Source organism: Euprymna scolopes, chromosome 2 (genome assembly GCF_053919585.1).
Source record: "Euprymna scolopes isolate OS-2025 chromosome 2, ASM5391958v1, whole genome shotgun sequence".
In the NCBI taxonomy this organism is placed as follows: Eukaryota; Metazoa; Mollusca; class Cephalopoda; order Sepiida; family Sepiolidae; genus Euprymna; species Euprymna scolopes.
The window spans coordinates 162,348,228-162,366,147 of NC_136483.1; the positions used below are offsets into that span (position 1 = coordinate 162,348,228).

Here is a 17,920-nt window from a genome sequence, read left to right on the forward strand (position 1 = left end):
CGTTTCTGTTGGAGTCAATTAGGAGCATTCAGGTCACCCTCAACTATGGTTAACCGCTTGACATTTTACTTACAAGGGTTTAGGGACAATTCATCACGTCTTGTAACCCCCCCCCCCCCCCCCACCTCCCCAAGCAGGGCCTATCTTTTTTTTTTTTTTTTTTTTTTTTACAAGGTAGTCACCACTTATCAAGGCCCATAAGCCACTCGGGATAACTGTTATTGCGTGTACAGTACGTTAGTATTGGAGATTTGATAAAGTGCCTTACTTAAGGGAGCGGTTCATCAGGAATTTGTTTACATTAGACTTGAAGACCTCCAGATTGTTGTCAGGTGGGAAACGGGCAACCGGAACAGTTCCACAGGCATGCACTTCTAAGAAAGAAGCCATGTTCATCACTTTTATTACAATTTTGTGGTATTTAAACATATATTTTTTATTTTAACATTTTCTTTTCATTTTTGTAAGTCATTAATATCCAACTGTGTCACCTCGAAATATCAGTACTTGTACAGTTTAATAAAGACATTAAAAATGAAAATATCAAAAGGTTATATTGTACATATCCGTTTTGGACTGAAGATCTCTGAAAAAAAAATTTCATTTAATTTGATCAAGTATTTTTTTTTTTTTTTTTTTTTTTTTACAGTGGAAAAACACGTTTTTATGAGAGCGCGTTGAAGTCAGCCATTATGGAATTGTAAGAACGCATCATGGGGAGATAACTTAATGTAAAGTGCCAACACTCCCTCCCCATCTTTTTAATACTAGCTTTTCTTCCTAAAACTCGAACCTTTTGCTTGGTATCATAACAAAAATTTTTTTTTTTTCGCTGTAAAAAAAAAAAAAAAAAAAAAAAAAAAAAAACTACTTGATGAAATTAAGTGTAATTTTTTCCGGAGAACTTCATTCCATAAAGGATATGTACAATATAACCCCTTTTTTTTTCTTTTTTTTTTTTTTCCTTTTTCCGATATTTTCATTTTTGAATGTCTTGATTAAACTGTACAAGTAACAAAATGTCTTCCGTTAAATGTTAATTTATTTTTTGGCTTGGAATTGTATAAGTTAGTTGTGTATAAATTAGTTTGTGTTCACTTAAGTAGTTCTTTTATCTTGATTAATTTCTTAAGTTCAATACTCAATAAAGATAATTGGTTAAAATGTGATCTTTTGTCGTCATGCACCTCCCCCTACCTCCTCTTTTCTCACTCTCTTTCTTTCATTATTGTATAGATGATTTGTATTTATATTTGTAATGTGGCTTTTCACAGATGATTATGCCAAGTTTGTAAAGTCAAAACTGCGATGGGTGATTCATCAGCTCTGGATGATGACTGTTACTTTGGTGGTTTTAATACTAGCCATGTGAGTACCTTTTTTTTTTAAATTTTATTTATATATTTAATTTGTATACGTTTCGCCAGTTGTGATCATTTTTTTTTTTTTTTTTTTTTATTGTAATCTTTGCTTTCAAAATGAAAGTAGGTCAGATAAGTTTTTCTGATTTTGTTTATGTTTATAATGAATTCTATAAAATTATACACCACGTTGCTTTACTTGCATTCATTTTCGTTTTTAAACAAAAACAAATTAAAAACCTCTACACCTTTTTCTCCATTAGATATCTTGAGTTAAAATGTTTTGAAATAAAACCTTGTCGTGTGTGTGTATTTTTCATGCTGTTGTAACTTTAGTAATTACACTCTGAATTAGTTACTATTAATTATGTATATTGAAATAAAATACCACACAATGAAATGAAATTTAAGAAATCCCATTTTTAAAAAAAAAGTTTATTAGATTAAAATCCATCAGAATACATTTTGGTTTCTTCAAGTCCACCATTTTAATCTTTTAATCGGCTTCCTTAACTTTAACATTTTTAAAGGAATTTAGAATAATTTAAACTGTTGAATAATTATTTCAACCTTTTAACATTCTTAGCAAATTTTCATCCAACCCTTTTACTGTTGAGATCCCTAGATGCCAGAAAGACTGCAACTCTAACAGTTTCTTCCCTCGGACTGCTAGATTTTGGAATTCCTTTTCTGTTTCCAGCTTTCTTAACTATATGAACAGACATCTTGCTGCTCAACTTCCTACAGTCCCCTGTTAAGTACGATTCCAAATATTAGCCCCTTATGTTCCAAGTGGCAATTTACCTTGTTTGGGTTGTGAAAGAGTTCTTTAAAAATGTATTAAAAGATTGAAAGGCTTGGAAGTAATTTGCATCAAATAATTGTATAAACGGATAAAAACATTACTCTGACAAAATTATATATGTTATAAAACTATAACTAATTTAGATCAATTAATAATTTTAATGACAAAACAATAGTGTAACAATTAACTGTAACGTTAAAACTAATGCCTTAAAAAACAAAAAACAATTGTTAAAAAAATTAAAATGAGACAAAAATGAAATCTGAAAGAAAAATTAAAGACTCCCAAACAATGCTGGTAGATACAACTATTTTTATAATTAAACTTTTTTTCTATTTTTTTTTTCTTTTTAATCTTTGTAATTAAAATAATTTTATTACATTTAACTCCTATCAATGTTTGGGTTAAAAATCGAAGCAGCTGATGTCTTAATGTATAATCCTACAGACAATTTTTTATAAATAGACTAGCAGGCCACCCGGCATTGCCTAATTATAAAATACACTTAAATATATTTTAAGTTATGCAGATTTCATATTATAGAGACATTTATTATATTGTACGCAGTATATAGTGATTTCAAAAATAAAAGAAAGTGACTTTAGTGCCATCAGCTAGAATTGAAACCAAAACATTTCACTCTCTAGTGATATTCGCTTCCTTTTAAGCTAGTAACATGTATATGAAAACTTCACAAATTAACGCACTTGAACCTATAAATGTATATTTGCGCATGAGTAGAAGAAATTCATTAAGTCTTGCGCGAGCCTTTTCTAGTCTCACACAAAAACATGCATTCACATTTCAAGCTATATTACTTGTAATATACATACGCGCACACATACGCGTCCACATCCACACACGTACATATATTCACGTTTGCGTACTCACATTTGCGTGTATATATACACACACATGCTAACATACGCACATACACGCACGCATGGACAACGTCACTTCCCCTTTCAAAGGAAATCCACACGTGCGCAAAAGACCACCGGAAACACCTATAAAAGAAAGAGCAATAAGCGGTTTCTCCCTTTTCAGACCAGCTTCCTAGCTTGTCGGTCCGTAGACCGACAGCATGCCTTTTCGGCATGCGCGCGTATGTCGAAAAGGCACTTGCTACTATTTTTTACAGTGATCACCACTTATCAAGGCCCGGAAGCCACTCAGGGATAAGGGTTATTGCAAGTAAATTACATTAGTGTGGAGATTTGATGAAGTGTTTAATTAAGGGGGCGGTTCATTAGGAATTTGTTAACATTGGACTTGAAGACATCCAAGTTGTAGTCTGGAGGGAAGCAGGCAGACGGAACAGAGTTCCACAAGCGTGCAGTTCTAAGAAAGAAGCTTTGTTCATGGAATCCGCATTTTGATTTAGACACAGATATAGAGTGGGGGAAATTTTTCACAGTGGATTCAGCTAGACGGGTGTTTTTCGTGAAAGATTGGCGAGAGGGGGCCAGAGATTGGAGTTCAGACGAGCACCTGCCATGAAAATAACGATAAAACAAGGATTGGCTCGCAACGTCTCTTCTGTGGGAGAGAGGTTGCAGGGTAGAGAAAAGGGCATCCCCCACTAAGCCACAAAGTCTATTTTGTACTCTGTCAAGGCATGATAGGCTATTTTTGGCCGCTCCTGCCCAGATATGGCAACAGTATTCCATCCTTGGACGTACTTGGCTTTTATATAGATAGAGAATTGCATCAGTAGTGAGATATCTTCTGGAGCGGTAGAAGGAACCCACCATCTTTCCAGCGACCTTGGCAACAGACTTGATGTACGTGTTTCATTTCAGATCAGGGGTAAAGGTCAAACCCAGAAGCTTGTCAAAACACGGGGCCTCACCCAGACGAGAGCCATCTATCACAATTGATGCCAGCTGGGGATCAGAGCGTTGATGATGTAAGGATAGGAGTTTGGTTTTAGATGCATTAAAGGTTACCAGCCACATCTTCCCCCACTGAACCACGCGCTCGAGATCAGAGGAGAGAGAATCCGAGAGAACTTTGTCATTTACAGCCTTTGATGTGTTGCTGTAGATGGTCGTGTCATCAGCATGGATGTCAACGAATGATTTAAGTATGTGTTTAGGGAGGTCATTGATGTAGATCAGGAAGAGAGTTGGGCCTAGGATTGACCCCTGAGGGACTCCAGCATTTATATTGCAGGCCTCCGATTTTTGTCCATGGGACAAAAAACTAACAGACCGTATGTACACTTTATACGCTTTCAATCTCCATAACCTTGATTGACTTTCTCACTCTATCTCCCCTTCGGCTTTGGTCCATCAACATACAGACATGTGCGCGACTCTCTACTGAGCTTAACCCTCTCTTTCTACAGGCCGGCTTGCCACTTCGCGGTTCTCGATTGCATTCCTCTTTCCTTCCATGCGCGTAGTCGTCAACGGTCGAATGAACCCGTGTACACCCAAGACTTTCATTTCTCAACAGAAAATAAACGACATGCTTATTTTATTCCAGCATTCGAGTTCTTTGTTTCTTTCATTCAATTCGTTTCATTATTTTTTCTTGTAGCGAGTTTAGGGTATTTATATCCTTGTCTGCAACAGTCTGCTTATACCTGCCAGGTTCCAATTTCAATTTTGACCTCTTAACAGCTACTTTTTCTTTTTGCTCAGCTAAAAAAACAAATCTAATTTGCTCCATAGGTCAAAATATCCCATATCATGTAGACAAAAAATTGCCAATAGTAGAGACCATTCCACACACAAAAGTTCACTTTTATAATATATTAGCAATACTGGCTTTAAGATAACCTGAATGTTTTCATTCATGCACAAATGTATATATTATTATATTGAACCTAATACATAGTAGTGAGATCAAAACTAGAAAAATGACTTTGAAACCAAAACATACAACTCTCCACCTTCATTTCTTGGCCTCTAAGCCATGACAAGCTATATATATATATATATATATATATATATATATATATGGTGTATTTAGGCAGAACTGAACGAGAATCACTCCCTTCCTCCATAATGTTAACCGGTATTCTGCAGTTGATATTCTTTTATGACCTAACCCAGCTTATTATAAACACCCATGTTAAGAACGACTTTCAGAATAAACACCCCTAACCCCGAAAACTATACTACATACTAAAACATAGTACAGGGTGACCAAAAACAACCGGCATTCAATTGTTTTTCTGAGCATTTTACAGTCAATGGAGAAAAAAGGCCAAAGACCCTTATGTTTTGATGTGATGTTTTGAATATAATAAACTAGTTATGACCAAAGTTTCATTTAATTCGGACAAAACACTAAGAAACGGGACCTAATTAGAGTTGGGGCCCTTTTTTTTTTTTTTTTTTTTTTTTTTTTTTTTTTTTGTCACCCTGTATAAAAATTATAGTGGGGTTGGGGTGATTTTCATCCTTAAAATTCATTCAGGTTCGTTAGTATTTATTTTTATTAAATATTACGTGCAGAAAAGATATACCCACAGATATGCATATTTCTAGCTTTCAGCATTGGCTTCGATCAAACTCATGAAACAGCATTTGTTGCCTGGTATGGTACGAATGAGCAATGACTCACTTGAATGCATGGTTTTTTTAATCACTTTTAAAGTTAAGATTTATTGTTGGCATCTTTTAGCGATGTTAGCAACTTCGAAACACTTTTTTCTGCTACCTTAGCTTTATTTTATTTTTATTTTTTTTTAAGAGAGCTATAAGCTTTGTTATGACTCACCCCTTATTTATGGGTTGTATTGATCTATTTCTATTATTAAATATTACAATAGAAAAATGCGAGTATGAAAAGTAATATGGTTAAGCTTAAACATGGAAAAGTAAAGGACTAGTTAAAACTGCAAAGAGAAGATATTCTAGTAAAAAAAATAATTATAACTTAAAATATTGCAGCATTAAGAATTAATTATATAATGTTATAAATTTAAAAAAAATTCTTAATGCTGCAATATTTTAAGTTAAAAATTTATATTTTTTACTGGAATATCTTGTCCTCTTCTTTTCAAGTTTTAACAACTAGTCCTTTACTTTTCCATGTTTAAGCTTAACCATATTGCTTTTCATGTTTGCATTTTTCTATTGTAATCCATGATTTTTCCAGGCTTCCAATAAATTCATTTGTTCTTTGTTTAATTTCAGTCTTATTTTTTGTCCCCTATAAACACATGTAATAACAATGTACAGCACTCATCTGCTTTCAATAACCTCTCCCCATTCCCTTTCATTCTCTGTTTCACTTACTTTTTTTTTCTCGCAACAGTAGTCGCTGAAGCGACGTGGTTGCTATGGAAATCAGTCATAAAAGCGCTGCTCACCTCCTTACATATTTTTACGATTTTGAACACCATAAAATTCATAACTTTTGTTTTACTGAACGAAAATTGAAACTTTTTTTTTTTTTACAATATAGCTGAGAAGGTGATCTATAAACTGTAATTGTTTAAAATTTGGTCGAAAAATGAGTGGGCGGTGAAGCTTTAAAGCAGTTCTAAATGACTAAAACTGCGACTCAACCATATATTTAAACACTATTTAAGTGATATATTCACTTGTCCCCCCCACCTTTAAAAAACCTTTTTTGTTTTTTTAAGTGGAATTGCCTGATTGTTGAAAACACAGGGTTCAGTTTTATAATCATAAATACAGATAAAAATAATTATTTGGATTTAATTTGATGTTGTTACTCTGGAAACTCTGGTACATTTGTGAAAAGTTGTACTTTTTTTTTCTTAAAGTAATATACAGAACGCCTATTATATTTCATAATTTTATAAATGTTAGTACCAGAGATATTAGATGTGTATTTTTTTTTTAATTTTTTTTTTTTTAATTTTTTTTTAGCATTTGCTAGATTAGAAAATTAAGAGTTGTTGCAAATAATTCTCCTCATTTGTCCCGAGACAAAACAAACATTTCAAATCCGTTAAAAAGATTTTTTCATCAATGTTTGTTGTTTTTTTTTTTTTTTTTTTTTTTTTTTTTTTTTTTTTTTAATTTTTTTTAAACTTGCTTAGTATAAATCAATAATTTGTATGGATTTCAATTCATTGTTGCAAATAATTTACCCCAGATATGTAAGCAAAATAATTTTACATTTGAATCATAGTATTTTTTATGATCGTTTACATTTTTAACCAACACATTTCAGGTGAAAACATGTACTTGTATGTCATAGCAAAACTATTATAAATTAAAAAAAAATTACAAAAAAATGATCCAGTAGATGTGCTAGATCTATTAAAAAAAGAAATTTACAATTGAATTTGAAATAAATGGCTGACCCTAATTTAATTAGTCAAGGGAGATTAGTCAGTTTGTCACGCTAAATTGGTTGCACAATTCTTCCATATTAAAACAATGATAGAATTCAATAAATCGCTAAATTCTATTTTTCTAATCAGATTTTTTTTTTTTTATAATTTTCGAGAATTTGTACTAATTTCGTTATGACACGTCAGTATGTAATGTTTTCACCTGAAATGCATTGATATAAAGGATCAATGTAAACGATCATCATTTTTATCTCCATTATATTCTCTGACGTTATAATACTAAAAAATTGATTTGTTTCAATATCGACCACGGTTCTAAATGTCATTATCTTGTCAGCTGTTGCATTTATAAATTGTTTTTGTTTGAATAGAATGTTTTTCGAACACTTAATGTTTTTCATTCTGCGAAACGGTTTTACATGAGAAAGACTTGTTTATAGTGCTTTCAAATAAGTGTTCCAGGTTGCTATCATAATTGTTTTTTTTTATTTTTTTTTTTATTTTGCTTTTAAGAATTGATTTCTCTACATTATACTCTTAGGTAAGTGTGTATGTTTGTGTGTGAGATTAAACTAAAAATTCCATGAACAAAGCTTTTTTCTTAGAATTGCCTGTCTGTGGGACACAATATCACGTAGCCGTTTTCTAGCTGGCTATAATATGGTTGTTTTCAAGTCCAATGCAAACAAGTTCTTAGTTCTTGGTGAACTGCCCTATTAAATCAAATTCTACCAAATTTCCACCATTATTGATTATCCCACTTTATCTTAACCCTTATCCTTGAGTGGCCTCTAAGACTTCATAAGATTTTTTTTTTTTTTGTGATACCACCTCAAAACTCTAAAAGGGTGCCTTTGCTGGGAGTACAGGGTACCCCCCCCCCCCAAAAAAAAAAACAGAGGTTCCAAGTCTAATTAGGTCCCGTTTCTTAGTGTTTTGAAATGAAACTTTGGTCATAACTAGTTTATTATATTCAACAACTTGGCCTTCGGATCACAGTGTAGTATCTGTTCTTCAGATGCTCCACTTCAATTTCTTGTTCTCCGTCAGTGGAGGAGAAATCCTTCATGACTGAGACAATGTTTATTTTTGTTCCTTTTCTCCACGTTAAAAAACGACCCTGGTGTCTAACTCTGTCCCATGGGGCGGCATTGTAAATAGGAATTAGTTTATTATATTCAAAACATCACATCAAAACACTAGGGTCTTTGACCTTTTTTTTTTTCCTTTCTACAGCATATGTTCTAGATGGCCTCCATTTAGCTTTTTCTTTCTTTTTTTTTTTTTTTTCTTTGGGGGGCGGGGGTCACCCTGTATATAGTGAAGCAAAGGTTGCAAAACCTCCAACCATACCTCTCCTAAACCAATATTGTTGGAGTCCAGTAGTAAGAAGTCTAGAACGAATGGAAGCAATGCCAGGATAAGCCAAGAAAATCAGTGTCATTTCAGTGTTCCTTGCATGTATATATTCCTTGCATGTATATATTCCTCAAGTTCTGATTCCCAATTAATCATCCCAACACACACACTTACGTGCGTGTGTTGGGACGATTAATTGGGAATAAAAAATCGGAACTTTTTGTGATGTCTGAAAAAATTAATATTTTCTGATGCCAAAAACTATTTTCATTGTTTTATTTTTATTTAAAACTAGCAGGAAGATTCGACATTGCCCGTTATTGAATGATGATCAACAAATGTATCACACTCATATTTTTGACATCGAAATGGGTGAAATCGTCCATTTTTCAATGAAATCGATTGATTGCCTGCTCTAGCTGAGAACTTAGCGCGGTGCACCGAGAGGAAGCTTTGCAACCCTCTCCTCGGTGACTTAGTCCACAATACATTGTAGTCTACATTGCACTGTAGAGAACTTGTTGATTTTATAAAATTATTTTTTATATATAATGGCTTGAATTTAAGTTTAAAATGAAAAAAATAAAGTATCATAATTCAATTGTGCTTTAATCAGAAACATTCATTTCGAATGTGCCCCTGTCATGACAAAGAACCTACTGTTGATTTTTATGTCGGGCCTTTCAATAATCATGCATGTTGCATTTGGAAGATAAAATACAAACCATATTGTCTAGTGATAAATCATTTTATTGGAGGACCTTTTTCTGACCTACTGCATTCTTCTCAGGAGTGAAGTTTTTGGGGATACTTGATGTCACTGCTGTGGAATTGATGACCCAAATGCTCCAGTCTAATTCTTGAAATTTTAAAATGGTCGGACTCTGATCTAAAATTTTCTTGCGCTCTTAATTTATATATTTAAGAAGTTTCAAATTTTCCATAATTCCTTTTACACTTTTAATATATTCAGGTATTCGTTTGAAATTTTTTTTTTACTTGCCTAAAGACATAAAAAAAAAAAAATTCAAAATAGAATTAAATGTGTAAGATTTTATATCAAAACATCTCTTTCTCTCCTCATTATTTTCCTCCCTCTTTTCTGCTTAGCCCATTCCTCTCTTGTTTTAATGTGTTAGAAAAAAAATAATGGAATTCATTTATCTATGCTATCTGTAAATGTAATACTGTAATCTTAAATTTATTGCTCCTGAACAATGCAGAGTGGAACTAAACACAATGAGTCTTGATCCCGTTAATTTTGTTTCCCTTGCTTTCAAAATATAAAGAGAAATGATGTTAATAATGAAAATAGTCCGGAGATTTAAATGTAAAACTATAATTTATTGTTCCTGAATGTCTGCAAGTAGAATAAGGTTGTTAGTCTCTCATTTATCAAACACAATACCAGGTTGCAGAGTCAGTTGGAGGTTTACTAGCTAGTAGTACTTTACGAGTAGTCTGAGTCGAATTTTTTTTTTATCTGACTCCTTAAGTCCAATAAATTTATTTATTTATTTTTTTTTTTTACATGGTTTTCCTGTTTGCTTTTACCAGTTGCACAATTTAGTAGTTTTTGCATGGTTTTGCTTTTATTTTTGGAGATATCATTTTCTACTGTACTGCAATGCTTCTACTTCAAGATATTTTGGTTCATCGGATCACTGAAAAACCTGTCTGGACTGCTGTTTTGGTTGTGACAGCACACAGGATCAATGAAAATTCTGTCTTTGAGTTAGATCACTGTGGATTACATCGGATAACGATCGGATTGTAATCTGAAAGTTATCCAGTTCCTGAATCAAATGGAATTTGGTAATTGGATTAGTCCGGAATAGATCCAGAATTACAAGATTATCTGAAGAAAAAAAACAAGGGTGGGGCTAGATCAATAAGCAACCCATGTTACTATAGCCCTTTATAGCTTTTTCCTGATTTTCCTTTGATCCTCTTTCCATAAATGCAATATTATCTTTTAAAAAAATTCTTCTGTCTTTACTCCCCTCTTTTGATGAGAAGCATTTGGCTTCGAAATGCCATGGCCTAAAGAAGTTTCTCTATCCCTAAATATGGTAATCCCTTTTGAACTGATAGCATAATAAAATTTTATTGTAAATTTTTTTTTCTTTTATCCCTTTGTGATCTTAACTTTTTCTATAAAGCTGGTTGAGTGTATATGTGAGTATATTTATCATACAAATGAATGCTAAACGTAAAAAAATAATATACATGAGAAAAGTATTTATAAAATGCTTGTTGAATGGATTTGCAGAATAGATTTCCGTCAAGGAGTCAGAGTCAAAGATATCAAAGGAGTTGGCATTCTAGGAATTCTAGGAGTTGGAGTAGAACTGATTTTGGACAAAGCCAAGTAGAGCAAAAAATGTTAACCACCTCCTCCTCCCTGCCTCATTTACCAAATATGATGTTAGTAAGGATATTATACTAACATCTTGTAATCTGTATGTTAGTAAGAAAGCCTTCACAGCACTGTCAAGAATACAGTTAAAATCAAAGTATGAAGAGAAATAATGTTGATAATGACAATTTATTTGCACACGGACAATGCCAAGTAGAACAAAATTCTCTCCCCACCCACCCACCCACCCACTTAATAAATATAATGTAATGTTAGTAAAGAAATCTTTGCAACATTACTATATCACTTAATGTAATATTACTATTATAACTCCTAGACAATACTTTTCTTTTATAATATAGTCTGATAAAAACCTTTTTTTTCCTGGGCCTTTAAATATAACTGCTCTATTCAAGATATTTAGCACTTTTTATTACTATATACCGCTTTTTATTTGTAATGTTATTTTGACTCCTGGGCAACACCTTTTAATTTTTCTTATATAAAATATAACAAGACATACCTGCTCTGGATATTGAACATTTTGTATTGACTAATTTATGCTATTTTCTGGATATAATACAGTATTACTATTATGGCTCCTGGGCAACACTATGTAATTTGTCTAGGATATAATGAAAGAAAAATAAGTTGTTTCTCCTGAGCAATGCTGTGTGTAAACATACAAGCTTTATCTCTGATATTGAGCGCATTTTTTTTTTTTTTTAATTTCTATATACTATTCATATGTATTACTATTCTGAATCCTGACTAACATGAAGTAGATTTTCTTGTATAAAATTACTAGCCTGGCTGGATGCCCGGCATTGCCTAGGTGTTTAGAGGTGTGTGTTGAGCAAAAAAAAGTAGTAGTAGGCAAGCAGGCTCAAACCCGTACTGCAAAGGAGGAAAAAAAAACGTTAAAAAAATGACATTTTTGCTGTTGCGCCCATTGCCAAACTGAAAGTGACATAGGTTTAAATTAAGGCTAGTCAATCGAAAAGAGGGAATGACTTTTGGAAATATTAGTGGAAAAAGTGACCCCCTCCTTGTAGAAAAGTGCCCAGTTGAAGGTGAAGGAATTGATGTTTTTAGCAAATTTTTCGATATTTATCGTCCGAAGGGTCGAGCTTCAAAACTATACAAATCTCGTGAAAATCTGTCACCTCTGTCGAAAGTTTTAGACAGATATACTAACATACATACATACATGCATGCATTTAAACAGACAGGTGGGATTTATTATAGATAACATAATAATGATGTGGTTTGTCTCTGACAATGACTTTTAAACATACCTGCTCAGTATAAGATATTGAGCAGTTTTAATTGACTAATGTATATAACTTAATACTGACTATTCTTACTGATTTAAAATTAAGACCTCCAAAGCACTTCTAAATTCAACAATACAATATTTCTTTTTCACCTGTTCTTACCATAATTTAAAAAGAAATTGTCAGTTTCTCAATATTTTGAAGGATTGTTTAGGGTTCATGCCAAATTATTTCCGAAAAATAACCTCATTTTTTCCTGTCAGATTATACAAACTTTAATGTTCATGTTTTTAAAGTAAAAGTAAATATATTTAAAAAATAATTTCTAAAATATAACTTCAAAAAAAATTCAGAAGTTTTAACTCACAAAGATAGACCCCTACTACCATGTCTCCTTCTCCAACATCAGGGGTCTTCGTTCTAACCTTCCAGAGGTTGAAACCCAATTACAGGAGACTAAACCAGACCTTTTATTTTTAAGTGAAACTGGCATTGGACAGGCTATTTCCCTAGATGAGTTTGCAATTTCAGGATACTCTAACTTAACTTCTAAATCTGACCCCCAAGATCGCCATGGGCATGGAATATGTGCCTATATTAAAGATAGCTTTCCATGTGGGAGGGACATCTCCAGGGAAGATCCTAACTTACCCTATATGTGCTTCCGGGTTGCTTTAGCTCACACTACTGCATTTATATTTACTCTCTATCGCCCCCACAACAGCGGAGTTACTATCTTTCAAAGCATATCTGAGAAAATTGACCAAGTCCTTTCTACTTATCCTTCAGCTAACATTCACATATGTGGAGACTTCAATGTTCACAACGTCGAATGGTTGACCCACTCAAACAAGACCGATGATGAGGGGAGGTTCTGTCATGATTTCTCCTTGCCTATGACCTCACTCAGATTGTTCAGGAACCTACCCGTGTGCCTGATAATGACGGCCAGTATGCGAGCCTACTAGACCTTTTTCTCACAACTTGCCCTGAACTATGTTCAGTTTCTGTTCTGTCGCCTCTTGGATCTTCCGACCACTCTGTTGTATCAATTAAGATAAAAATGAAATGTAATAAGTCCCCAGATGTACCTCTTCATCGTACAGTATATCGATACACTAAGGCTGACTGGGATAGCTTCCGTACATTTATATCTGATCTACCTCTGCATTCCATGTTTAAAAAGGATGTGTCCTCTATAGTATTAGACCTAACTGAATGGTTAATTGTAGGTATTGACCATTTCATACCCTCTAAAAAGTTTCAGCAAAAACCAAACAGCCAGCCATGGTTCTCTCCAGAATGTGCTGCTGCCATTGCGCACAGAAATCACTTTTTCCACTGCTTCAAACGTAATAGATGTATGGAAACTAAAGCCGTTTTCAGGACTGCCAGCAACCATTGTAAGAAAGTAATAAGGAACGCAAGAGTGTTGTATGCTCAATCTGTTAAGTCCAAAGTAGCTGAGCAGCGGCTTGGTTCCCACCAGTTTTGGCAAATAGCAAACAGAATCCTGAACAGAAGCGTGTGCTCCATCCCAACTATTATCAATGGACCTGAAGTAATCTCGTCAGCATCAGACAAAGCCAAACTCTTTGTCAAGAACTTTGCAGCTAATTCTACCCTTTGCGACCAGGACCGCCAACCCCCAATATTTCCTCCTGTATCAGAAAACACGCTATGTGATATACGTATATCTGTACGTGATGTTGCGAAGCTAATCAAAAACCTTGATTCGAGTAAAGCAACTGGCCCTGATGGTATTCCAATTATAGTACTCAAAAAACTTCAACCTGAATTAGCGCCCATACTTACAAAACTGTTTAAACGTTGTCTTAAGGAGAATAGTTTCCCATCTCCCTGGAAAATCTCATCAGTATGCCCTGTATTTAAGAATTCAGGTGATCGCTCATCCCCCTCTCAGTACAGGCCAATAAGTCTCCTGTGCGTCATGAGTAAGTTGCTAGAATCTGTGTTAAATACAGAAGTAATCAAACATCTCAACAAAAATAACCTTCTTAGTGACACTCAATATGGTTTCCGTTCTGCTAGATCTACAGCAGATGTCCTTACAGTTATATCGCATAGGATTAGCAAATCTCTCGACGGTGGCAATCTTTCTAGGGCAATTGCTCTTGACATATCTAAAGCCTTTGATAGGGTATGGCATAAAGGTTTACTTCATAAGATCGCTAGCTATGGTATAGCTGGAAAAGTCTTCTCAATTATTAAATCATTTCTTTCTGATAGGTTCATAAGAGTAGTAGTTGAGGGGCAAAAATCAGAAGCTCACAGTATTAATGCCGGTGTCCCTCAGGGATCCATCCTGGGCCCAACTCTTTTCCTGATCTACATTAATGATCTTCCAAATCATATCCTTACATCATTTGTAGACATTTATGCTGACGACACTACCATTTATGGTACCACATCTAAGACAGTAAACGACCAAGTTCTCTCCAATTCTCTCTCCTCTGATCTTGAGCACGTAGTACAATGGGGAAAGGAGTGGCTGGTTACTTTTAATGCATCTAAAACCAAGCTTCTCTCTTTACACCATCAACATTCTAATTCACATTTGTCATCAATTGAAATGAATGGCTCTCGTCTTCAGGAGGCCTCAAGTTTTGACAAGCTTCTGGGCTTGACCATTACTCCTGATCTTAAATGGAACACGTATATCAAATCTGTTGCCAAGGCCGCTGGAAAAATGGTGGGATCTTTCTATCGATCCAGTAGATATCTCACTGCTGATGCTATTCTCTATCTATTTAAGAGCCAGGTACGTCCAAGGATGGAATACTGTTGCCACATCTGGGCAGGAGCTGCTAGAAAGGACTTGTCCTGCCTTGATAGAGTTCAAAATAGACTTTGTAGCCTCGTAGGAGATGTCCTTTTCTCCTCCTTGCAACCTCTATCTCACAGAAGAGATGTTGCGAGTTTGTCTCTGATGTATCGTTATTTTCATGGAAAGTGTTCAACTGAGCTTCAATCTATGGTCCCCCCTCGCCAAACTTTCACAAGAAACACTCGTCTAGCTGTAAACACTATCAATAATTTCCCCCACTCTTTATCTGTGCCTAAACCTAAACGTAGATTCCATGAACAAAGCTTCTTTCTTAGAACTGCACGCCTATGGAATTGTCTTCCGTTTTCCTGCTTTCCGGCTGACTACAATATGGTTGTGTTCAAGTCTAAAGTAAATAAGTTCTTGATGAGCCGTTCCATATAAGTTATTAAATTTACCAAATTTTCATTACTAATGATTACTATATTGACCAATTTCTACTGTACACTCTTTAACCCTTATCCTTGAGTGGCCTCTGGGCCTTGATAATGTGGTGATGCCTTTGTAAAAAAAAAAAAAAAAAAAAAAAAAAGAATTGAAATAAAATTTTTTTTAGTAATGATTAAAATCCAAATATATTTTAAAAATTATAATTAAAGCAAAATTCAGTTTTATTACATTTAAAGAAATAGATAATTAAAATGACTTTTATTTCCTCTCCTCTATGGTCATACCATAAGTTGGAGTTCATGTGTCATTTTCTTGGAAAAAAAAAAAAAAAAAAATGAGGCTATTGATTCTATAAAATGTCAATAGTTTCTTAGAAACTATTCAATTTTACTACTTATAACTCCGCTCTTCCTAAACTCTTTGGTTAGTATCTTAAACGAATTCAGTATATCACAATGTACAGAAAGGTGGTTGAAATAGACTTGAATGCAAATGACTTCATTTGGGAGCAAATAATTTTGTAAGTTTTTTTTTTTTTTTTTTTTTTTCTCTGCTCGTTTTTATATATATATATATATATAGAGAGAGAGATACTACTGTTGATGTTTTTATTTTTATATTTTTTCACTTTGTATGTATTTTTATTTCTCTACTTTTCTCTCTCTATGCATTTTCTATAAAACAGGGTAATAGCTCAAACCACCAGACCTGAAAATTTACTAAGTGTTCCTAATTTAAAAAAAGACATCTTAATTCAAATAACTATTTCTCAAAGAATTTTTACTATTTATTTTTAATGAAAAAAAGAATTACACACAAAAAAGCATAAATATTTCATTGGTCTTTATATATAAAGAAATGGAGAAATAAGTTTAATTGAAGAGAATAATTTTAAATAACAATCGGGACAAGATCAAAGTGTAGTATCTGTTCTTCAGATGCTGCACTTCAATTTCTTGTTCTGTCAGTGGAGGAGAAATCCTTCACGATTGAGACAATTTTTTTTTTTGTTCCTTTTCTCCATGTTAAAAAACTATCCTGGTGTCTAACTCTGTCCCGTGGGGAGGCATTGTAAATAGGAACAATTCGGCTATTTTTTGTTTTGCTTAATTTTGATTCTAGAAATTCATTAGAAGCTTTTGTAAAACACCTTGAGTTTTATCAAATGTATGCTTTTAGGGTAGAAACAATTGTTCAAGTGTTTTTAAAAAATAAATTTTGAACGTTTGAAATTAGATATGCTAGCAAGTTGCCCAGCATTGCCCGGTCGTAAAATACGCATATTATATTTTAATTAATACAGAATACTTATAATAAATAAGCATAGATATTTATAATAAACACAAATACCGTAGGTATTAAATGTAACTTTGAATTCTGTTAAGTAAAATATGAAGTAACAAAAAAAAAACGGGAAGAAACTAATGTGAATGCAAGTATTGTTTTTTTTTTTCTGAACGGTTCACTTCTTGTAATAGATTAGAAGAAATGGAGATAATTCGAAATAATTCAAACTTAAAATTAATTTTTTAGAAAGTCATTCTTAACATGGAGAGGGAGGTGCACTAAGAATACATTTAGTTATCACTTATCATGACGGGCTCCTTGCCCGGACCAATGTGACTCTTTCTCTCCAGAGTTTCCTGTCTGCCATCAGCTGCCTCAGATCTTCAGGTTCACAATTGGCGTTGTGTGCTATTTGCTGGATGTATGTGGATCTAGATCGTCCTTTGCTTGCGCGTCTGTGTCGTGGAGTCCATAGCAATACATCACTCAACAGTTCATGCTTGCTCCTCAGACAATGACCAGCAAATTGTAAGCGTCTTTCTCTGATGGTATTAGATATGGCAGGTAGGTTGCCATAAAGTTGCTGATTCGTGGAATGATTTTGCCAAGATATATTTAATACTGTTCGTAGCATACGGGTGTATATGCTGTCTAGTTTTCTTTCCAATCTTTTGGTGAGTGTCCAGGTTGTAGCACCGTAAACAAGGACAGACTCTACCACTGCCTTTTCAGTTTGTTAGTTAGTCCCGAAGTCCATACTGAACGCAGCCCATCCAATGCGGACCATGCTTTTTGAGATGCGAATTTCGATATCTCTCTCTGTGGAAACTATGTTGCTACCCAGATACGTAAACTCAGCGACTTCTTTCAGTGTTGATCCATCCAAAGCCCTGATCTCTCCCTTCACATTGAATGTCATAAACTTTGTCTTATCCGCATTAATGTTGAGA

At 33.9% G+C, this 17,920-nt stretch overlaps 1 protein-coding gene across 1 annotated transcript in view; it reads left to right on the forward strand.

Moving 5' to 3' along the window:
- LOC145298222 (uncharacterized) overlaps positions 1 to 17,920 on the forward strand; it is an 88,455-nt gene that overhangs the window by 32,695 nt on the left and 37,840 nt on the right. The window contains exon 3 of the mRNA XM_080144307.1: positions 1,275 to 1,368. Within this exon, the coding sequence (XP_080000433.1) occupies positions 1,275 to 1,368 (94 nt within the window). The remainder of the gene's footprint in view (positions 1 to 1,274; positions 1,369 to 17,920) is intronic.